This window comes from Myripristis murdjan, chromosome 19, assembly GCF_902150065.1.
Source record: "Myripristis murdjan chromosome 19, fMyrMur1.1, whole genome shotgun sequence".
Taxonomy (NCBI): Eukaryota; Metazoa; Chordata; class Actinopteri; order Holocentriformes; family Holocentridae; genus Myripristis; species Myripristis murdjan.
In genome coordinates this window covers 2,795,806-2,821,184 of record NC_043998.1, presented here as the reverse complement: position 1 = coordinate 2,821,184, position 25,379 = coordinate 2,795,806, and the positions used below count along the sequence as shown (strand labels likewise).

At 42.4% G+C, this 25,379-nt stretch overlaps 1 protein-coding gene across 1 annotated transcript in view; it reads left to right on the top strand.

The window, feature by feature from the left end:
* The first annotated feature begins 414 nt into the window (after positions 1 to 414).
* The window catches only part of LOC115378165 (inactive ubiquitin carboxyl-terminal hydrolase 54-like), a 47,850-nt gene continuing 22,885 nt past the window's right edge, over positions 415 to 25,379 (top strand). The window contains 6 exon segments of the mRNA XM_030078346.1: positions 415 to 903; positions 8,937 to 9,029; positions 17,930 to 18,064; positions 19,505 to 19,618; positions 20,008 to 20,090; positions 23,030 to 23,135. Of these exon segments, the coding sequence (XP_029934206.1) occupies positions 748 to 903; positions 8,937 to 9,029; positions 17,930 to 18,064; positions 19,505 to 19,618; positions 20,008 to 20,090; positions 23,030 to 23,135 (687 nt within the window). The 5' untranslated portion in view covers positions 415 to 747.

The following is a 25,379-nucleotide window of genomic DNA, read 5'->3' as shown; positions in this document are numbered from 1 at the left end:
ACATAACAGATTTCTCCAAGTGCTTCCCTGTATCATATCAGTAATGTAATGTCACCCCAGCTGACGCTCCTGTGGTCATGTGACCGTTTACATGATGCAGAAGGAGCCTAAATGAAGCCGCTGCAACTGTTTTACTTTAATCCTTCAAGTCAAAGCAAGGAATATTTCATAATCCCACTGTTGTGACTGTTGGTGTTAATCCGCTAAAAAGTAGATCTGGCCCGTTGTTTTGTGTGAGACGTCCTGACGGCTTGGTGTTTGTGTCGTGCAGGCAGAGTGAGGGAGGCGGAGCGAGGATCCAAGGAGTCTCCACATGGGAACGCCGGCGCTGCCTAATCGACGCCCATCTGACAGAGTCTGCCAAAGGACGCTTTGGACACACTCTGGTGTCCCCGCACACACACCGCTAAACCCAAGGAACTAAAAAAAAAGAAAAAAAAGAGAGAGAGAAAAAGAAAAACCCAACCACTGGCTCAACCAAGTGGACAGATTCTGAAGTGAGAAAAGGGCCAGAGAAGGGGAGGGTTGTATGGGTGCCCACTTTGGGTCCAGGACACACCGCATCCCCCCGTTCAGCCGCCACCGCCTCCCTCTCTCTCCTGCTCCCTCTTCCTCCTCCTCCTCCTCCTCTGCGTCTCTCTCATTCTCCCTCTCTCTCTCTCATGGGAGTGACATAGAGGCCGTCTCTCCGTCTTCTGCCCCGCCCCGCCCCCGCCTCGCCGTGGAAACGGCGGCGCCCAGGTAGTGATGTCGTGGAAGAGGAACTACTTTGCGTCGGGCGGTGGAGCGGTCGCTGGGGTGCAGGGGCTGGTGACCCCGAGAACCATGACCTCCATCGCACCCAGCAAAGGCCTGAGCAACGAGCCGGGACAGAACAGCTGCTTCCTCAACAGCGCCCTGCAGGTCAGTCAGCTGGACACCCCAACACACACAGATAGCCACACACACACACACACACACACACACACACACTGCAAAAAGTCAAAATCTTACCAAGATTATTTGTCTTATTTCAAGTAAAAATGTCTTATTTCTAGTCAAAATATCTCATTACACTTAAAATAAGACATGATCAAGCAAATTTTTCCTTGTGACACAAGTGAACAAGTAAAAATTTGCTTGTTCCATTGGCAAAATTTGTTTCCTGTTTCAAGCTAATTTTCACTTGTTTCAAGTAAATTTTCACTTGAAAGAGGTGAAAATTGTCTAAAGACAAGTTATTTCTGAGCTGATCATGTCTTATTTTAAGTGTAATGACATATTTTGACTAGAAATAAGACATTTTTACTTGAAATAAGACAAATAATCTTGGTAAGATTTTGACTTTTTGCAGTGCACACACATACATGCTCAGAATACAGGGGAAAAATACATAATAAATATTGGAGAGTGGGGATGTTTGTAAATTTTCTCACATTTTTGTGTGCCTTGCTCATTTGAGAAAGATTTTTCAAAATCTGGTATGAACTTTTGTTTTTGTTTATTACAAAACTGAGTGGCATGTACATCTCTGAGCTCTGTTACTAATATCCCCAACAATATTTGTTATTTTTTTTGTTTTTAAATCTCATAGTTTCTTTGTAAAAAGGGTAGGCAAAATAAGCTTTGGCTTCAGCCTACGCCTTTTCGTACCACTATAATTAGTGGACTAGATTGTAAATTATTTATTTTCTTTCAAAAGGACCGAAATAAAAATAACCTTGCTTACTTACTTATGATTATACCCAACACTATCAGTCATTAAACAGCTAGCTAGTCCATTCTCATTATGTAACATAAGCAGAAACTAAGCCTATACTTTTATCCACAATCTGCCCTATCCTAATTTAAAAAGAAAAAAAAAAAAAATCAGAAATTAAGCCATGCAGCTGGCCGTTTTCCTCAGGACCTCTTTTCTTTTGACATGCGGAACAAAATGGAGGATCTACTCATCCGATCACCTGATTTCTAGCGCGCTCTTGATTGGCAGGAGTGAATGTGTTGCAGCTGACCCGTGTTACAACAGGCCCCAGTCTCCCCTACACCTCTACGGATAAAGTCTTAGAAATGGCACAGGTTACACTTACATCCACACACATTTCATTCCCACGCGAACACGCACGCGTGCATTCGGACATGGCGTGCGCCCGCCGCTCACACGCACCCCCGCGCTCCAGTCAATTGATATTTAAGCGCAACAGGGATGAGATTAGAGCCATATTAATGGGTGCTTGCATGTTGCAGTGGGTGTTGGCAGCGCTGCCTGTCTGGCCTCAGTGTGGACAGGCAGTGTGTGTGGAGGTGCTCACATAGCACTGCTACCAATAATCTCCTATCTCTCTCTCTCACACACACACACACAGACACGCAAGCTCTTCCCTCCTCCCAAGACTTCCAGCTGGCACAAACACACCCGCACACACACACACACACATGCGTACACCCATGCACACATGCGCATGCTATCCAACCACTGGCTTGAAAAAACAGCGAGAAAGAGGGGAAAAGAAAAAGAGATTGGAGTAAGCCAAAGAGGGAGGGGGATGCGGGCTGGAGGCTTAGAGAGAGCGGAAGGATAGATGAAAGCAAAGAAAGTTGCTGAGGGAGAAGAAGACAAGACAGAAGGATGGGAAGAGTGCAGTGAGAGAAAGAAAAGAAAAACAAGTGAAGAGGGAAGAGACGAGGAGGGAGGAAGAACCGGGGTGCTGCTGGGAGAGGGTAAAGAGAAATGAAAGATTCAAACAAAGCAAAACAAGGTAAAGGAGTGTGTGTGTGTGAGTGTGAGAGCTGGAGCGGGAGAGAGCGAGTGAAGAGGCAGGAAGTGTGTGTGTGTGTGTGTGAAATGAAGAAAATGCCTCAACAAAGACATGCAAAGCAGCTCTAATGGGGAGAGAAGTGGGCCACTTCAAGGGCACACACACACTCACACACACACACACACACACACACACACACACACACGCACACGCACATGTATGAAAAGAGTGAGGGCATTTAACGGGACACAGAGGACTGAGAATAAATTAGGGGAATATTAAGGTAATGAGAGCTTTGTTGCTGTTTTGCAGTTTGTGTGTGTTTGTGTGCTGGGGTGTGTATGTGTGTACTCATGCTTGCGTATATCGGTGGGTTTTTGTTTGAGTGTGTGTCTTTGTCCTTCGCTGTGTGAGGGACAGAGTGCAGGCCAGCGGTGGCAGGGGTCACGGTGAGGATTACAGCTGCACCACATATCGTTTCAGCGCTGACATTGTGATGTGAAGTGAGGCAAAGTGACTCAAACAGCTTTTTTGCTGCTTGATGCAGAAGGAAAACCTGGGCTCTCTTTTCCCATCTAGAAGAATCTAGAAGAAAAGTCTGTCTGATATCTGATATGATCTCTGTAGTGTGATTTAAGGGTTCTTGGATATGCAGGCTCTACATGCACAGTGATCATTTCTCCAACCAAGGCCTCACTAATCGCTGACCACAACCTGAGAATGAGCGCTTCCTGTTTTCCATTGCTTGATAAAACGATCGTTGTGCATGCGGAGCCTGCGTATCAGCCGCCTGCAGACATGCAGGAGATGCGGCCGCTGTCACAGATAATGTCACCTGGATGCTGGAGGCAGCCGCTCAGTTAAGCAAGTGTGTATTCCTGTTATCAGCAGCACCTCGTCCCGGTGGGGGTTAAAAATTAAACAGTAGCTGTCACAGGGCCCTCATGGTAAATGCTAATGTAAGAAACACAACACACACCCAACAGAACTTTTAGAATCCAGATCAGTCTGGACTTACATGGAGCCAGCATCCAGATAAATCCGTTTGTTGCTTGAGTCTGAGAGTGTGACCATCTTCAGGCCTGTTCACCTTCCAGCATGCAGATTAACCAAACCTTTGAATGTTGTTAGAAATGGTAGATCCCATTTAAATAACACACATGTGACATGTAAGTCCATTTTTACAGTTTGATGAGAAACATATGCTGCTTTTCTCACATACCTCTCCACCTCCTTTCTCCTCTTGTCAGAGTCACATACTTGAAACAGCAAGTGGAGGGTCAGAAAAGTATACACTTTTAAACTATCCACATTTATATGTGTATATCAGTACAACACACTGCCTGTATCTGGTGAAATTTTCTGTATTTTTTTAAATATCACAATATATATATATATCGCACAAAAAAAAAAAAATAATAATAAAATCACAATGTCAGTTTTTCCAGTATAGTGTGGCCCTAGTGAGGATAATCTTTCTTTATTAGCTTATAGGAGGCTCTGTGTTATAAACCACTAATGTAGCCATAATAAATGCGGCATGCTGTCTCCACACAGAAATATAATATATGCAATATACTGTGTTCATACCATTCATACCACATATACTATGTTCATACCATAGCAGTGTATATTAAATATCCATATGAGAACTATATTTAAATTTGGAACATTTTCATATATGTACATTTATGTCTAACGTACTTACAAATACATGCATCACCGATGGCCGTTGATATATATGTGTGTTGAGCATGTATGGGTGCACATATATGACCATAAGGACAATATGGTGTTTTTATGCACATATATGTTTGTATATAAATCTGTAAATCCACATTTCTCTGGTATTAAGGTATATATGTTGATATATTAGATTTCCCTCCTCCCTAAGTACCCTCGAGCAAGGCACTTAGCCCCCAGCTGCTCCGGTGGGGCTGCCGGAGTGGCCACAAGTATCAGCAGCGGTACTTCTCGGAAGCTCCCCTGTGTGAATGTCTGTAATTGAATGAGCGTGAAGCAGGGCATCGCTGAAATAGAGCATACGTGCTCAGCAAATCTTCCCCGTGTAAACGGAGGTAAAAATAAAATCGCTGCAGGAGTTATGAAGTACAAACCACACCGCCCGCGACGAGCCACAGACACAGGGGTTGGCTCTTCAGGCAGGAGAGGGTGAGGCTGAGAGGGTGTGTGTGTGCGCGTGTGTGTGTGTGTGTGTGTGGGATAAAAATTAATCAGGGGGTTCCTTATTTATACAAATTTAAGGCTAAATTAGAGCTGAAGTTGTGAAAATTAATCTTGATGTCCAAATCAATTGTTTATATTAATCAGAGGTAAAACTGCTGTAGATTTTCAATTGCATGTCATTTTTTTTTTTTTTTTATTACTCTGTAATGGAAACAAGAATGAAATCAAAGAACATGGCCAGTCACTAAAACTGTCCCGGGTTGCCAGAGAGAGACAACCAGCCGAAGATCACAATGTACAGCAACACGCTCACACACACATATGTAAAATACATAAAAATGATAAAATCCCCAAGTATGGAAAACCAAGGAGGAAAAAAACACCCGGTGAAGCTGAATTATTTGACAAAGCAAAAGCAAAAGAAACCCAAAAATATATTTGCCGCACCCAGTTTGTTCAAGATATGATGCATATCACCAAACTAAAAATACAGCAGAAAACAGTGTTCCTGCTCCATGAGGGTTTTTTTTTTTTTTTTTTTTTGTTGAGCGATAGAAGTTATTTTGGTTCTTTGGTTCGCTTCAAGGCCAGTGGCAGGATCAGTTCCAGTAGACGTTGCAGTTTAAGAATGGCTCTTGTTCTTGTTTTGATATTCAAATCAGGTCATATGGATGATGATGATGATGATGATGATGATGATGATGGTGCTGTAACAGCAGTCACAATGCTTGGATTTCTCAGCGGCGTGAAGGCCGGCGGATGAATTTCCTGTTGTGTTGCGTGCTTCCAGCTGCAGGGGGGCCGCTGCAGCCGAGCGGGCCGAGGAGACGCTGATTGGAAATTTGTAAAAGCAGCCAAAGTCCTTATTGAGCAGCGCTGCTAATGGCCTGGATTAACTGTGACCGCTCAACTAAAGACCAGAGTGGGTCTTCTTCTTCTCTCCAGTCTGTCCTGCCACTCCTGCACAGCCTCTCCACCACCTTCATCCCTCTGCTCCGACTCTCAGAGAGAGGGAGGGAGGGAGGGAGAGAGAGGGGGATGAGAGGAATTAAGAGTGAAATATGGGTTTGGCAGAGAGAGAGAGAGAGAGAGATGGGGAGGAAGAGAGAGGAGAGAGCGTGAGAATGACAGGCAGTGGGAGACGAGTCGAGCGCAGAAAGAGAGAGAGAGAGGGAGAGAGAGAGAGAGAGAGAGAGAGAGAGAGAGAGAGAGAGAGAGAGAGAGAGAGAGAGAGAGAGAGGCACAGAGCGAGTGTGCCCTCCCTGTGCCCGCTGTTGTGCTTGTGTCTCTCTGCAGGGAGCCGATTCATCAGAACTAAATAAACTACAGCAAGAGAGAGAGAGAGAGAGAGAGAGAGCGAGAGAGAGAGAGAGAGAGAGAGAGAGAGAGAAAGGGAGGGAGGGAGGGAACGCATACACCGGCGTCAGCATGCAATCTGTCATCCTCCACCCCCTTTTTTCCCCACCTATCACTCTCTCTTCTTAACACACACACACACACACACACACACACATACACATTGCTAAGGCTGCCAGACATATTGGTTTTGTGTACATGTGTGTGTTTGTGTATGTATGTGTGTCCGTGAAGATGCGCAACTGTGCATGTTGTTTGCTTGTGAATGTGCACGTGTAATTGCACGTGTGTGTGTATGCATGTCTGTGTGTGTGTGTGTGTACGTGTGTGTCTGTGTGTGTGTTTAAGTTGAAGCCTAAGGGGACAGTGTTGTGTCAATATTATCTTTCAGTGCGGCGTGAATGAATGTATGAAGAGCTTTTTCATCTAATTATGCTCTAGAGAGAGAGAGAGAGAGAGAGAGAGAGAGAGAGAGAGAGAGAGAGGCCCGTTCCACTTGTCTGTCTGTTTTCTCCGGTTCCTCTCTGTGCCTGTCTATCTGCTTGTCCGTCTATCACACCGACCTGTCTATCTGTCTTCCTGCCTGTCCATTTCTCCAACTTTATACCCACTTCTCTCTCTTGTGATGTTGAAAATTTGTGGGGAAGCAAAGACACACACACACACACACACACACACACACATTGAAATGTTATCAAAATGCCAGAGGGAAAAGAGGGGAGGAAACTGTGGTGAAAAACTGAGTGCACCATGTTAATATTTAATTCATTATAACCTTGCTGTTGATGTCAGATGAATTAAATATTTCCTGGGAGCATATCTTTTTCCCAAAAAAAAAAAAAAAAAGTGCGGGTCTGTTTTCTCCCGTTCTCTCTGTCTTTCATCTGTTCATTTCTTTCATCATTTTATTCCATTTGTCTCTGTCTGCCCATTTCTTCTTATGTTTTTTTAATTTAACCTTTAATCCACCTGGTTAGTCCCTCTGAGATGTAAAGGAGCAAAGTTTGTGGGAGGGCGTGACCTTTAAGTAACAAGGATATGAGCATCACATCATCCTTGTGTCCGCTCTGGATCATTTGCACCACTGGTCCATGCTAACCCTTCAGCATGTGGTACAGTGTGCTGACTGCTGACTATAAAACATGAAAATGGTACTTATTATCTGTATATACTGTTTATAGTGTAAATTATGCTTCATATCTTGCTATCCACTTTGCTGCTGTAATGCGTGAAATTTCCCCACCGTGGGACTAATAAAGGAATATCTTATCTTATCTTAAAATATCAAATTGTAAGTCCTAAAATTTTAGGACTAGGAGTGGGGAAGTAAGAAATAAAGAAAGATAGAAATTAGAAGAAGAATAAGAAAGAAGAAATGAATAAAGAAAATAGGAACTAGAAGCTAGAAACCAAAATGTTATGCATCTAAGCCTGGATAAAAGTTATGGTAAAATTACACAAAATGTGATCTTAACCCTCCAATTATGTTTGGGGTCAATTTGACCCAGGCCAATGTTTAACGTCTCTAAATAAATGATTAACATCATTTTTTTTTTTTTTTGCTTCATATTTAATGAGTTTTCCTAATGTAATGGGTACTACCGGGTAAAGATGAAATTGACATGATGATATGTTTTCAATGTCCTGTACACACTTTGTAACTCATTGGTTATAAATAACAAAAATCGTTACTTAGAAATAATAAAAAGCCATTAAAACACCAAAAATTAATATTTCTTTCCAATTTTAGGTCAATCAGTGAGATTTTATGGTGATTTGAATATTTTTCCATTGTCGCGTAATACTGGATGTATAAGTGGGGGTGGGGGGAGTTATGTTTTATTTAAAGGGCTATTTAGGTCGTCAACAAAGAAACATAAAGTACCTGACACATAAACTTTGATAACAATTTTAGTTATAATGATTTTGTGGAAGTTTAAACTGCAGGGGTCAAATTGACTCCAAACATAAAAGATGTTCAAAAATGTGAACATAACAGGAGGGTTAAAATAGTTTACTGTCCTGAACTACAAGGGAACACCTTCCTGGTTTGAAAGTGAACTCGGTGTTTGACTGGCGACTGCACAGCAAGAATCACTGAGCAGTGGAGGAATACGTAGTTTCTCACCTGAAATATTGCCCAAAGTAAATTACTACAAGGTGAATCTTCCAATTTTAGATAATATAGGCTGCCTGCTATGCTAAAATGGAGAAACAGAGTTAAACAAAAGGGACAGACGGATGATTTGGACATCTTTAATGTCTACAGAAAAATCAAAATTCAGAGACAATAAAACAGCCAGGCCGGTACTTTTGGCATATGGCATTTTATTCTCTGCCTCACCTGGAACATAGCAACTATTCACAGGACAGAAAAGGCACACATACACATATAAACACACACACACACACAAATGAACAGAACACACAGACAGAAAGGAAGAGGGTGAGAGAAGCAGAGCGATAGTGAAAGGAAAATAGGTGCCATGTTTTATGTCTGTTATCACGAACAATATATGCTACAGTGTCCCACTGAGAGGCACTGACGTTGAACTGATTGCCTTATTTTCCTCTTTCTCTCTCTCTCTCTGTGTGTGTGTGTGTGTGTGTGTGTGTGTGTGTGTGTGTGTGTGTGTGTGTGTGTGTGTTGCCTCCCAGGTCCTGTGGCATCTTGACATCTTCCGCAGAAGCTTTCGACAGCTGACCACGCACAAGTGCATGGAAGACTCGTGCATCTTCTGTGCTCTAAAGGTAAGAGCGCACACACACACAGACACACACACACACACACACACATACACACTCTGATTGCTCTGATTGGCCTGCGGTGCCTCTGCACTGCGTTTCCCAGAGATCACCTGTCAGTCAAACAGTGTGTCCTGCACTGGGACATCTTTTTCTTTTGGTTTGCTGTTAATGAGGTTTCCGTAGGTGGCGCTCTTTCCTTTGTCTGTTAAACCGTGGTGGCTGTCACCGCTCATGCTAACTACCCAGTTCCTCTTCTTCTTATTTATTCCAAACACAAACTGCTGTTGCTGCTATAATGAAAATGTAAAACGCATGGCTTCCTGTGCACCGCAGGACTTTTTCTGGAAAAAAACCCATATCAACACAGCCACTCTCTGTCTCTTGGTTTAATCACTATGTTTTTTTTTTTTATCACTTGGTGATAGAGTGAAGTAATGTGCAAGATGAATACGCTCCAGCCCACTTGCCAGGAAAAAAAATGCTGGAATTTTATGTTTCTGCCAACCAAAGATACATTGAAATGTCGTGTTTTCAAATTTAAATGTAAAGGGGGAGGGGATGCTGTGCAGAGGGAGGTGGGAGGCTGATGGCACAATCAACAGGCTGGGCTTCGAGTCCCAAGCTCCCGAGCTTTTCCTAACCTTAACCATGACCTCTTCCTAACCTTAACAAAGTAGTTTTGGTGGCTAATGAAGCCAATGAATCAAACAAAAGTGGATAAAGTTTCAAATCCACGAGCGTTTCACCATAAAGTTCAGTTCTTTTGGACATATGTGAACCCACTAGTGGCTCTCGGATGTGGCACAAAGCAGAAAAGGCCAAAAGAAGAGATGGTCTCGGCTTGCTTCCATTCAAACCCTGGACGGACTGTAGCCATGAACGAACTTGTGTTAAGAGGATGATGAATATGTCTGCGTCTATAATATTACCCAGTCAAGCTTACACTGCAAAAACTCAAAATCTTACCAAGATTATTTGTCTTATTTCAAGTCAAAAATGTCTTATTCCTAGTCAAAATATCTCATTACACTTAAAATAAGACATGATCACCTTGGGAGTTGTTTTTAGAAATTGTTTTTAGACAATTTTCACTCGTTTTCAAGTGTAAATTTCACTTGAAACGTAAAGTGTAAAGTAATTTCCCCCTGGGGATCAATAAAGTATTCTGATTCTGATTCTGATTCTGATTCTGATGGAAACGAGTGAAAATTTGCTTGTTTCATTGGCAAAATTTGCCAGTGGAAAAAGTGAAAATTCACTTGAAATAAGTGAAAATTAGCTAGAAACAAGAAACAGATTTTGCCAATGAAACAAGCAAATTTTCACTTGTTTCAAGCAAATTTTCACTTGAAACAAGAGACAATTGTCTTCTGAGGTGATCATGTCTTATTTTAAGTGTAATGAGATATTTTGACTAGGAATAAGACATTTTTGACTTGAAATAAGACAAATAATCTTGGTAAGATTTGGAGGTTTTGCAGTGTACCTGATTTCTCTTCTGAGATGGAGTTGTTCAGAGAAAATGTCTGAAGCATCCTGAGGCGTAAGTACACTGTTTCCGAGACGCAGATTGATTTACATTCAAAATGGATATTCTGCTGATTAAAAAAAAATCAACTTGTACAAGAAGCAGAGAATCTCCCGCTGTAGTGATGATGATGATGATGATGATGCCACGCACGCTGATGCTGCGTTTTCAGCAGTGACCTCGTCTCACTCGGTGACTGACTCTTTGTTTACTCGTGCTCGACTTTTCCCGCATGAAAACTCTGACCGATTAGAGAGCAGTTTCATCGCACGAGGCTTTTTAATCACAAAGTCTGGGCCGCTTGTAAATGCCGCCTGAACTTCGAGGAAATTGTGCAACACTGTAAAAAACGGGTCTCGTTCAAGTGTGGAAAAGCCCCATCATGCCGGAATGTGACGTGTTTCTTGACATTTCAGTTTACTCGTTGGCTTGCAGGAATGTAAAATGGCGACATGTTACTGTGGCGAGTGTGTGTGTGTGTCGGTGTGTGTGGCTCACGCGGCTGCAGTGCACCTGTTAGCGCCCCTCATGAAGCTCTAATGCAGCATCATGATAACCAACTGGCTTAATGCAGCTCCGTCCCGGCCATTTGTTGCATCGATGAAGATAAATACATGTCTAAGTGAAGGGAAGCATCGTGTGTAATGTGCTGTGGTGTAGTCCTGTGTGTGTGTGTGTGTGTGGGGTGTGTAGTGGTGTCGATGTGTGTGTTCTACACGCTGTTCTGTCTCCAGCGCTTCTCTGTAATTAATTGGCTGACTGAAAGCGCTGAGCTAGCAGAGCCCACACTGGGATGCTACGCACACACACACACGCGCAGACACACACACACACACACTTACTCACACACCTACGCATGCACACAAATCTTGCTCATATGCTACACACCATGTTGGGTTGCTATACACGTTCACCTTCAGACATGCACACAAATCTTTCTTGTGTGCTGCACAGCGCACTGGGATGCTACACACACACTCACATCCACAGGAACACACACACACACACACACATACGCACACAAAAATGCTTGTGGGCGTGTAGTATGTGAGCGTATTAGTCAGCCGCGGGTGTACTGAAGCAGTGAGAATCACAGATATTGTCACCATGTTGAGCATTCACATTTCCCTGTCAGTTTCCATTAACCGTCCTGTCACTGCCTCTCCATTGTCCCATTATCAGAAATCGACCAATGGCAGCACAGCTCTTCTTCTTCTAGTCTTCCTGTGGCATCGTGGCTTAATCCGCTCCCTATGGCACCAGAGATACAGGGCTTTGAATGCAACATGCAACCCAAACACACTGAAAATTAAAATCCCCATATGGGACAGCCATAGAGGTTTATTAAGGATCTGGCATCCGGTGTTTACTTGTGCTGTAAATTTTCTTTTTCTTCTTTTTTTTTTTCTTTTTTTTTGGACGAATAAGAAGGAGTGTGTGAGATTCTTCATTTATCTGCAGCAGATAAAGGGGGCTGCCATCGGAGTAAGCATAAGTTGAGAGCCTGCCTGTGGCTATCCCTCTAGAAATCACTGCAACACTTTATCTCTCTCAACAGCAAAACCATCCTCTCCCCATCACCCCCCGCCCCACACACACACACACACACACACACGCACACACACACTGAGGAATAGGAAGAGTCGGGGAGAAAAAAAGAGGAGAAAATGAGAGAGAGGGAAAGAGAAAGATGAATGAATGTGGTAGTTGGTGTAGATTGCTCCTGCCTTCACACATATACAAATTCACACACACACACACACGCGCACACACACACACACACACACGCACCTCCCTCTCTCTTACTCACTCTGCCTCATCCCTCCCTGTTCTCCTCCTCCCTCCTCCTCTCCTCCCTCTCTCTGTAGGGTATATTCCCCCTCCATTCTCCTTGGCGCATTGCTGCAGTCAGCACAGCCACCATAACACACACGCACGCACACACACACACACACACACGCACAAACACATACTTGCACGAACAGACGCGCACACTCTCTTGCTCTCAGTCTCTCTCCCTCTTTTCCCTCTCTCTCTTTCACACACACACACACACACACACACACACCTACACACACCTACACACACTCACAGCCCCCTATCAGCACGACTGCATTACCTTTCCCATTGCCAACCCTCAATCTGCACACGCTCACATACACAGCCCGCTAGTGGAGCCTATTGTCTTGTAACATTTTCACTCCTCCTCAGTACCTCGCTTGCAAAATATCAAGCATGCCGTCTGAAATTCAGAAAAAAAAAAAAAAAAACACGCTTTCTAACCTTAATTTGACAGAAAAAAAAGGTAAAGAGGGAAATGAAAGCACCTACAGGTACAGGAAAAAATAGAGCTGTTAACTTGTGAATTTGACTTTTTATTCACACATGCCCACATCATGGCTGGAAGAGCTCATTAGCTTACTGCTGTCATTAATTTGATTTGAACTAAACTCTTGTCAAGTGAATCAACTTGGTGGCTGAGGTCGAGTTAAGGTTAAGTGGAGAAATGTAGTGGCTGATCAGCAGGAGAGGTGAAATCTGAGCGGCCGCAGCACCTACTTCACTGTACAGTCCGTCACCGGGGGGATTGGAACTTCTGTGGGCATTGATGTGCACCACAGCCCTTAGTTAGTTTAACTCATTTCCTGCCGCCTAAAAATATAGCACGTTTCATTTAAGTGCTAATAGAGTTTTATTGTGCAGGCGACTTAAAGCCCAATCTACACTGCAAGCACCGCAACAGTATTTTTTTCAATCATTCATCTCCCGGAACAGAAACACTCTCGTTTCCATCAGGATGCATGCATGTTTCTGAGCTGCAAGTCTGCTTTTCTCAACCTGCGCATGTGAACGCACCATTTTAAACCCATCACCCAGGATTTAATACGGTCTAAATACGGTATGCACTGATTGTGAAATTCAGGACTGATATCAAAGTTAAAAAAAACAAAAAAAAAAACAAAAAAAAAACAGTTTGGCTGATACCGATACCGCTATTTTTTTTCTTAAGTGAACTGCTTTAAAGTCTTTTAGACCTTCATTATACTATCTTTGAATTTGAAATTCAATCATACAAATGTAGGAAACAAGGCCGCTATACAACTACCTACCCCCACTAATTTCTCCCTCAAACAAATGTAGCCAATTAAATTCTAGTTTCTCACCAAAATAACAAAATTTCGCAACACTACGTTTGAACACATCATGGTAAAGTGGTTTGTCTTCGCTGGATCAGTCCTCATCCTTCATCTGTCCTGACTTGTCGGCCGACTCGGACCTGAGGATGCAGTTCCCTGGTGTTGGTGGTCGGTTTGTCTTTCACTTTCAGTGCCTCCGTTTACTCTCTGCAAACAGTGCAACATGTTTTTCTCACTTGATGGGGGGAATGGTCGGTACCGCGGAATCATTTCACAATCATTTTATTTTTCACGGGTCACGCGCCTCAGTCAGCTAAGAGGATGACTAACTTATTACTAACAGTAACAGCAAGAGAAAAGATGCTCAGTTTGTAGTCAGCACCTGGGAGGGGAATTTTGTGGTCACTATTGATGTGCAGTCGATCTAATTTGTCATCTTCTAAATGACAGGCATAATAGTAATGACAATAAGATCCTTGAAAATCCCCTTAAGTCCCGGAGGAATGCTGCAGAAGATGTTTGTCCATCCCAAACACATTTTTCTTCACTGATAGGTCACCATTAGTCTTGAGCCCTGGAGGAAAATGGACATATAAATATTGGCCAGTGCCATCGGTGAATGTCATGTTATTGGCTCATAGGCCGATGGCAGTCAACAAGGCCGATATTGGCTTATACCGATATTCAATTAATAAATCAGTGCATCCCTACACTGCAAAAACGCAAAATCTTACCAAGATTATTTGTCTTATTTCAAGTCAAATATGTCTTATTTCTAGTAAAAATATCTCATTACACTTAAAATAAGACATGATCACCTCAGAAGTAAATTGTTTTTAGACAATTTTCACTTATTTCAAGTGAAAATTCACTTGAAATAAGTGAAAATTAGCTAGAAACAAGAGACAAATTTTGCCAATGAAACAAGCAAATTTTCACTTGAACCAAGAGACATAGTTGATGTATTTTCTCTATCAACCAAGCGAAAGCCTGAGAATGATCTCTTATGTCTGTGGTCATGTTTTCTTTTCTATATTCCTTTTGGTACATCCATATCATGGACTTTTCCCATGAGAACTGTTGCAGTCCCAATTATCCTACACAGAGTTAACTATTTAAAAAAAAAAAAAAAATCACTGAAGTAGTGATTCCCTAAGCAAAATAAATATTCTGCAGAAAGCTGGTTGCAAATCTAGTTCACAAGTTCAAGGCAATTTGTATTGAGTAATGCAAATGTTGATGTTGTTTTTGGAAGTTTTTGGAAGTGTATTTTGAGGCTGTGTGCTTGTATTCACACTTTTGCATGTAAGACTATAGATGCTACTATATATAGAATATATTCGAATGGTTTTGACCTAAATGATGCCTTGTTAGAAGAATACATCCTCTAACAGGTCAGATTCACTTCTTTTTTTTTTTCTCTCGCTGCATTGAGGGTTTTATATCCTGGTCAAAAATAGTTCCTCAGTTTTGCTTTCTCCAGCTGAGATGTCTTACCAACAAAAATTAGGTCATTTTTATCCGTTGGCAATTCGGAGAAAGTCATCCATGCTTTTATCTCTCCCACTTTAGACGTCTGCAACTCTCTGCATTCCAGCCTCAGTCAAAAGTCGCTCTCTGAGCCGCTGCTGGAACAAAATGCAGCAGGCAGTTTTATACTCAGTGGAAAGCAATAAGATCTCATTACTTTCTCCTATCATCTTCTTACTGACTGTCTATTAGTTTTAGTATTGAATATAATAATTTAATTGCTGCTGTTAAAGGCACAGCTAGCCTGGGGTCTTTTACCTTTTAACTCATGTGAGCAGGAGGGCCACTGCCCTGCAGGACTGGGAAGTCCAGCTACTGCTGCTATTCCATATCCTGTACTATTACTACTACTACTGCTACTACTACTGCTACTACTGTCACTACTACTAATGTGCTTACTGCACTACTACTGCTGCTACTACTACTACTACTACTACTACTACTGCTGCCACTACTGCTGCTGCTACTACTACTACTGCTACTACTACTAATGTGCTTACTGCACTACTACTGCTGCTACTACTGCTGCTACTACTACTACTACTACTGCTGCTACTGCTACTACTACTAATGTGCTTACTGCACTACTACTACTACTACTACTGCTGCTACTACTACTGCTGCTACTGTCACTACTACTAATGTGCTTACTGCACTACTACTGCTGCTACTACTACTACTGCTACTACTACTACTACTACTGCTGCCACTACTGCTGCTGCTACTACTACTACTGCTACTACTACTAATGTGCTTACTGCACTACTACTGCTGCTACTACTGCTGCTACTACTACTACTACTACTGCTGCTACTGCTACTACTACTAATGTGCTTACTGCACTACTACTACTACTACTACTGCTGCTACTACTACTGCTGCTACTGTCACTACTACTAATGTGCTTACTGCACTACTACTGCTGCTACTACTACTACTGCTACTACTACTACTACTACTGCTGCCACTACTGCTGCTACTGTCACTACTGCTAATGTGTATACTGCACTACTACTGCTGCTACTACTACTACTACTGCTACTACTACTACTACTACTGCTATTACTGTCACTACTACTAATGTGTTTACTGGGCTACTACTGCTTCTACTACTACTACTACTGCTGCTACTACTGCTATTACTCCTACTGCTGCTACTACCACTACTACTGCTACTACTCCTATTACTGCTGGTACTACTACTGCTACTACTGCTGTCGCTACTATTGCTGTGTCTCCTATACTACTGCTACTGTTACTGCTACTGCTACTGCTACTGCTGCTCCTACTACTATTACTACTGCTACTGTCACTTTCACTGCCACTACTACTACTACTACTACTACTACTAATAATAATAATCCTTTCTCATATGCATAACAGGAAATAAAATAGCACAATAATAAATAAAATAGCAAAGTACATTTACTTGAGTACTGTCCTTAGGTACATTTTTTGAGCATCAGCACTTTATTTTTTTGAGTATTTGTCTTTTGCTCTACTACATTTCAAAGATAAATGTTACATTTACAAAGATAAATATTGTACTTTTGACTCTACTACATTTCTATGAAGGCTGTCATTACTCATTAATTTTAAACATAGCTTTGAAGTCAGCTGTTGATTTTTTTTTTCTTTTCTAAAATGATTAGCCACATGCTTTTCTCCGTAAAAATGGAAATACATCATCCAGCTCTGTAAAACAAGCACAAGCAAATCACTCATTAGGTGGTTTCAGAGAGTTATGAGGTTATTGCTTTGTAAAAACAATGCTGCAACATGTTGATATTAAAAAGAAAATACACTTTTGAATGCTGAGATTTTTTTTAAAAGCAAATACTCCAGTACTTCAATAAAATTTGACTGAGCAACTTTCACTTGTAGTGGAGTAATATTTGACCAGGAGGATCAATACTTTGACTCAAGTGATGGAGTTGTGTACTTTGTCCACCACTGCTAGTGGGACAATCCCGAGGGCATGTACTGAATATTAACATGGATGACTCTATATCTGCTCATAATCAGTGTTGCACAGATGCATTTTCTGGCGTGACGGTTGCCTGGACCTTCATGCTATGTAAACAGTGATGAGGCAGCACCGCTGCTCTCTCCACACTGAGTGATCTGACTATTCAAGCTTTGAACATTGGCCTCAAAACACACTTCAGTGGCCTAGCTTTTTCTCTGGCCAACAATTTGATTTAGTTTCTATTTTACTCCTACAAAGCACTCTGAGAGCTGTTTTTGTACAAGAAAAGTGCACTACAAATGCAATTTATTATTGATACAGTCTGATATTGAGGCCAGGCTCGGCCGTGACGTTATATTCGGATCCAGTCTGGTTATTATGGGATAGTTGCGCGGCACTTTGGTCCTGACAAGCTGACAACTAGTTCCACTGGTTCTGTTTTATGGGTCAGTTGATAGAACATGGTGTAGATTTACAGGACAGCTGTGAGTAGAGAATTATATTTCAGTCTGACTATGTCAGGCACACACAGAGCCAGATGCATGCATGTGCATGCAAATACACACATATGCACACACTCACACATACACATACACATACACATGCATACATACATATGTATGCACTCCTGTAATGCAAGTACTTTTTGGTAAAAGCATCTGCGACATAGTGTATTTATAATGGTTAAATTAAGAATTCATAGATTTGTGTGTGTGTGTGTGTGTGTGTGTGTTTGCAGAGCATCTTTGCTCAGTTCCAGTTCAGCAGTGAGCGCGTGCTGCCATCAGACGTGTTGCGGAGTGCTCTGGCCAAGACCTTCCAGGACGAGCAACGCTTTCAGCTGGGCATCATGGACGACGCTGCCGAGTGCTTTGTAAGTCACACCCCCCCACACACACACATAAACACACACACACACACACACACACACACACACACACACACCTAGACAAAAGAGATAGACCAACTTATTAGAATAAGCAAGGCCTATATGTAAGACACGGTGTGTTTGCCATGAACTTTAACAGATCTGTACTGCAGTCAAGCAAGCTGATGGAAAAACTACTAACTGTAATTTGTGTATGTGCACATGTGCATGTGTGTGTATGTGTGTATATATGTATATGCATGTGCAAAGTATGTGAAAGTGCACGATGAAGCTCTTAATACAGGACTTCGATGTTCACATACAAATGAAAAGCTCACACACACACATCAAACACTACACACAACTTGTATATGACACACCTGCACATATTTGCATATACGTGTCTTGCGTTTTTGCCATAAGCAGATGTGAGCGTCTTCATTCTAAAATATGCATTATGTATGTTGTTGCTACAGATACATATATACGTGTGTGTGTGTGTGCTCGTTTGTATCTGTGTCTGAGATTAAAGTCAGTAGGTTTGTCTCGGTGGCTTTGCTGTAAAAAGAGCAAGGAAACATCGATATAGATAATTGCTTTTAAGCTAATAGGAGACAGAGTGAATAGTCGACAGAGAGAGAAGGAGGAGAAGTCGGTGGGGGAAGAGTCATATTCATTCCAAGTGCTATATCTGTATATACAGCATATCTCTATTTTGGATAAAGCGTTATTACCTCACGCTCTTTGGTCAGGATTTCCAAAACGCCTCTGAAATGTTCTGATTTTCTAAGAAAAGGTTTGCAGTAAGACATAAAGCTCAGTCATGTTGGACAGTCAAGTCATTTTGGAAAAGTAGGTTTGTCTCACTCGGAATGACACTCGTCAAACGTTGAAGAGGAGGAACGAGAAGGGAAACTGGTGTTTCAGGTGCTGGGCAGTGTGATGCTCTTCCTCCTCCTCTTCTCTCAGCCTCTCTTCCTTTCTCTTTTTCCTGCTCCTTCCCTCTCTTTCTTTTCCTCTCTCTTTCTGCCTTAAAGACCTCCACTGTGTTTGTGTGTGTGTGTTTGTGTGTGTGTGTGTGTGTGTGTGTGTGCCTGTGAGGCGCTGTCTGATCGATTGGTAGTAAATGTGTTCAGTCAGGGAATCCGTTGGCTTCTTATGAAATATAGATGCTGCTCCCACAGTCAGATTAACAAGAGCACCAACAGAGAGGAACGACCACCAACATGCACACACACACACACACACACACACACACACACACACACATCTTCATGCACACATACATAAATGCACAGACACTCCTCCACCAACACATTTGCACACACAGACTTACACAAGCTGACAGTCTCTCTCTCTCACACACACACACACACACACACACACACACACACACACACACACACAATACACATCCATTTTATCTCATGTTTGCCTGTTTCTCAGGAAAATCTTCTGATGCGCATCCACTTCCACATCAGTGCGGAGAGCAGAGAGGACATCTGCACAGCCAAACACTGCATACCACACCAGAAGTTTGCCATGACTCTGTTTGAACAGGTGGGGAGCACACACACACACACACACACACACACACACACACGGAGGGCTGTCTTCAAGTGGGAGACAACCTTAACAGCTGTCCAGCTAAACCCCTGGATCGCCCACACACACACATACACATATTCACACACACACACACACACACACACACACACACACACATACATATATTCACACACACACACACATATATAATGTACTTTATAATGTACTTTATTTTTTCTAAGGGCTATAATGGAATTCAGTTGTGTGGCTTCAATTTAAAAATATTTTTCCTCCTGAATTATATTTTAATGAAAAGACATGCTGTATGAAATCACCCAGCTCTGAGAATGTACTTGTGTGTATATGTGTGTGTGTGTGTGTGTGTGTGTGTGTGTTTGCAGTGTGTGTGTAACAGCTGTGGAGCCACATCAGACCCCCTGCCCTTCATTCAGATGGTTCATTACATCTCCACTACATCCCTCTGGTAAGACCAGACACACACACACACACACACTCACACACACACACACACACACACACACACTGCAGTAAATCTGGCAGCAAGCTGGGGCTGGGTGGCAGTAAAGGAAGGTACACCGTGTTCTCTTCTTCTCTGCATGGGTCCCTGCTGAACGCTGAGCAACGTGCACACACACACACGCACACACGCACACACACACACACTCACGCACACACACATGCATGGATATACACATATACATGGGAACATATGAACACGTATACTGCATACCGGACGGCAGGTGAGCTTGTGCATATGTCACACACACACACACACACACACACACACACACACACAGGTAAATGCGAGCGTGCACATGCTACATCCACAGAAAATGGGCATGCGCATTCTCATAGCTGTTACATAAAAACGGCACACACACACACACACACACGCGCGCCAAGTCAATGAAATAAGGAACGGGGGAAGTAATCAATCAGCTGTTTGATTCAGTAGACCCAAGAGGCGACGTAAATCTATAAGTGGAACAGTGGGTCGGAAAGGCTGTGAATGAGAAGGAAATGGGGGGATATATCACTCCACGTCCCGTTTGGAGACGGAGCAAGGCGAAAGGAAATAGAGGCACAAACAAGGGGGCAAAAGTACAAATCAACACAGTCACCACAGCCACCACTCTCTCTTTGTGCCTGGTCGCTTTGCACAGCTATTTTTACCGCTATCGAGGCTGTTTACGGGCCAGGCAGGCAAATAAGCAAAAGTCAACACAGGTAAGCTCATCATAAAAATGCAAAAATAGATTCAGCGGCAGCGTAGACGTGCGTGGCGAGGGCGGGACTCTAAAACAGAGGCTCGAATTTGTTCCTCGCTGGTGTTTTTTTTTTTTTTTTTTATTTTTGTTTGTGTTGTTGTGTTATTTATTTATTTTGACGTCTGCGTGTCTCCTTCGCCTCGCATCGCTCCGTGAATCCTAAGAGAAGAGGGTGGAAGCGAGGGAGAGAATGGAGAACGGAGAGGAGAGGCTGAGAGAGTTCAGTTTGGGCTAATGGAAAGGGCGAGAGGAGGGGGAGTTTTGAGTTTTGAGTTTGTGTTTGGTTGCTGTTTTTTTTTTTTTTTTTTTTTTTCAAAGCCGTTATTCTTCAAGGAATACTTTCAGGAAAAAAAAAATGCTGATTCATGACACGTGTAATCTCATACGTGGCACAGAGCCGCTAAACAGCTTGCGCACATTTCATTTGGTATTCACTGTTAACGAGTTGTATTTGGGTTTGTCCTTCGGAGGCCGGTCGCTCTTTGTAGTGTTAAACACAGCTCAGTGTTAAAGCAGCTGCCTCAAAAATGCAATTTTGAAGTTAATAAGTAGTTTTATATATATTTAGTACTATAAGAAAGTGATGCACTTTAGGGGATTAAATCATGACAAAGCAGCACTGATGCACCCCAAAACATTTAGGAATCACTGACTGTAGAACCTTTTAGTAAAGATATTCAGTTTTGGGACATCCAAAGATGTTTTGCTGTTTGCTTTCATTTGCCCTTTAATATTGGTAATAATCCAATACTGAGACTGAGCAGAAGTCAGGGGCACCTATAGCACAGCAGACCTGGAGCTAGTAGGGATTCATGACCATAGGAAGCATCAATATATTCATATATTTCCACTATACCCTCCTGAGACCCAGCCTATTCAATGATGTCCTCTGTAGTGGACATCATTTGATCGTCTATATCCTTTTACTCATTTGAACTACCCTATCAAGTCCTGGTGTACAGAGGGCCTCCAGGCCTTTCCAATGATACACCCACTTTCTATTGAGCCAAAATGGCAGCTGCAGAAAAACGCACATCAAATCAAATCAAATCAAGTTTATTTCTATAGCCCTTTACAATAACCATAAGGTACCCAAAGTGCTTTACAACTAAGTCATAAAAACAGTTCACATGTCGTGAAAAAAGAAACAGGAAGTCAAATATTGTTTAGCTATTGGTTTTTACTTATGAAAATTACATATTTGCTTGTTAATGGCATTGATTGTCTGTAATTGATTGTCTGTGGTTATTTGATTGGTTTTTTATTTAAATTTAAAGTTATCTGTTTTTTTTTGTTTTGTTTTGTTTTTTTTTACAGTAAAATCCACTACAGTGGACGTACTGTAAAATCTAAAATAAAAATATTTTTGTGAAATTCTAAATTGGGAGTTGTTGTTTTAACTCTAAATAGACAAGAAATCACAAAAAAAGTTAAATTGAAAGACACTTTTTTTCCTCGGGTCTCAGGAGGATATGGTGTTTTTTTTTCTCGCTCTTATTGTCCTGTACATTAGATAATGCAGATGCGACAAAAGACTGAGGGACTGACTCCGAGTCAGTGCAGATAATGCGGAGAGCATGTGGATGGCTGTCTGAACAATAAGCGGGGCCAGACATAATCTGGAGACAATTGTTTCATTTCCTGTGGTATTTTTGGCTGAAAGACGGCAGAAAATCCCTGAATTCTGCAGCGTGTAAAAATGACGGCAGAGGAGCACGGCTGTCTCGTGTTTGGAGAAAGTGGAAATTGTTAAGTTGTAGGTTTGAATCCCTGGGACAGCTGCTGTATCCACCAGTATTCACAGTGTCCCTTTGCAGGATGCGGAAAAGCCCCTGCTCGTTCTCTGTAAGGTGCTTTCGATAAGAGTGTCAGCTCAGTGACTTCCTTAATGCAGATACAAACCATCATTTGCAACATGATACAGACTCGGCCTGACGCACAAAAGCTGCTTTATATGAATGTTTTATATTCGTCCATTTATGGGCTCTGTTTGGGCTTGACAACAGTCATTTTGCTCTATTCACATAAGCTTTGTCCTAGTTCTGCAGAGTGTACACATTCAATATGTGTGTATGTGTGTGTGTGTGTGCGTGCGTGCGTGCGTGCGTGTGTGTGTGTGTGTCCCATGCTGCAGTAACCAGGCAGTGAGGATGCTGGAGTGCAGAGAGAAGCCCACACCAGACATGTTTGGAGAACTCCTGCGCAATGCCAGCAACATGGGAGACCTGCGCAACTGCCCTGTGAGTACACACACACACACACACACACACACACACACATTCTCACAAAATAGATACTGCTAACATTTGTGTTTGCTGCAGTGTTCCTTAACACTGTGAACTTTGTTTTCCTGTAATTTTCCCTTAAGTATCTTCAAAGTTAGAAAAACAAGCATTTTTCCTTATTGTGCGACAGCAGCACATATGTATTCTGTATCTGCTGGTGGCAGCGATTCATTGAAGCTACAAAAAGGGAAAAAAACTGTCAAGTTGTTTTACTTTGGATTTTTTTTTTCTTTTTCATTGCTTTTTTTCATTTTCTTTTCTCTCCTACACAGATGTTTACTCCACCAACTCATCCTTTACACTTATGCCCTAGTCTCTGTTTAATGTAATGTTTGTCCCACTGTATGCATGTGATGTCATGTAATGTCTATCTGTGTTAAATAACTTGCTATGTATTTATCTTGCTTCCCTCCCCAAAAAAGAAAATAGATTTAAAATTAGGGGGTCAAATTAAGCGTTAAAGAGACGTAATAATAATGAAGAAAAAAAAAGAACCAGAATAAACAGTACAATAACAATAGGGCCCTCTTTCAGAAAGGCGAGGGCCCTAAAAAAGCTACATCACAGTTACACTGTGAAATATTCAAACCCAAGATGCCATTGTTTTATGGCTGAACCATTACATCAGATATAAAAATGTCTAGATATCCTGCGCATGTCATAAACATTTCCCAGTAATTCAGCGGGACGCATTAGGTGTCATTTGGGATCTCTGGTGCAATTAAAAATAAAATGATATGGGTTTGAACAGAGCTTGATCACGCAGCAGTGACAAAGCCGTCAGTGGTAGCGGCAGAGTTGCAGAGGTTAATGTGGAATTTCATATATGCTCTATCCTCAAGAGAGACGAGAACGAGACAGGAGGAGCGAGAGCAAACGAAAGAGAGAGATCAAGGGGAGTGAGATTTAACAAGAGACACTGACAGTAAAAGAGAGAGAGAGAGAGAGGGAGAGGGAGAGGGAGAGGAAGGTATGGAGGGAGGAGGACACAGGAACGTGTGCTCCTTTGTTCTGCAGGCCTGTGTGCTGTGCTGCCACATGGGACAGGCCTGCTGGTGAGAGGCAGTGAATTGATCCAGCTTGGCCCCGCACACCCAGCCCTCTCTGCCAAAGTGTCCACACAAAGAGCCTCCTCTCTGGGCATAGCCAAACAGCTGCCCCCCCTCTCTCTTTAAAAAGCTCCAGAACCCCCCTCACCCCGCCCCGCAGTGCAACCCTGCTATACACACCATTAGGTTATTCATGGTCCAAATGCAGACAGTGTGTGTGTGTGTGCGCGTGTGTGTGTGTGTGTGCTGTCCTGCGGGACACACACACACACACACACACACACACACAACCTGCCTCTGTTTATCTTCCATCACTTCCAGAGCCGATCTTTTGTTAATACCTCCTTGGGCATTGCTAAAACAAAGCGATGGTATTTAGATGGGAGTGAGGCGGCTGGAAGGTAGGTGCTAGATTGAAGATAGGAGTGTGTGGGGATGTTTACTCGGCGCCAGGGACTGGGACGGTAGCGGCAACAGAGTAGCTCAGGATGTGTTTTTTTTTTTTTTTTTTTTTTTTTTTGGGGTGTTTAGAGTCTGCTCACCCATCAGCTTCATTCAGCTCCACTGAAATACGGAGTATACAATGGCGGGTAATACTCAGCTTACCTCAACAGTATCCCCATTTCCTCAGTATATTTCCTCAATCCACTTTACTTAATTTTAGTTATGTCACTTTGAGAGAGAAATACTGTACTTTTTAGTAGTGCACTATATTTATCTGATGGCTGAAGTTAGTAGTTCCTTTCCATATTTCGGTTTTGCATGCAAAATGCATGATACATTCATAAAATATGATGTGCTGGTAGAGATTAAAACTAGTCAACAGTTTATGTTAGTTAGACCTGCAACATTAAAACACTGTCTTCTTACAGGTTAACATCGGTGATATAACACTGTGAAGGGAGTGCTTGTAATTCCGATCCTTGACAACAGGGCGTGTGATGTGTCATCCCAGGGAAAATAGATGTTCTTTTCTTTGGCATTCCTTGTGAAGGGAGAGTCAGAGTTTCTTCTTCTTGTGAGCGTTCGTTTATCCTGAGTCGACACTGTTGTGGCAGGTTGGAAATTTACAAGACGGAAATTCCAGGTTCCAAGTTCAAGTATTAGCATTCGCTGAGTTAGCAGCAGAACGGTGTGGACAAGGCGGTTT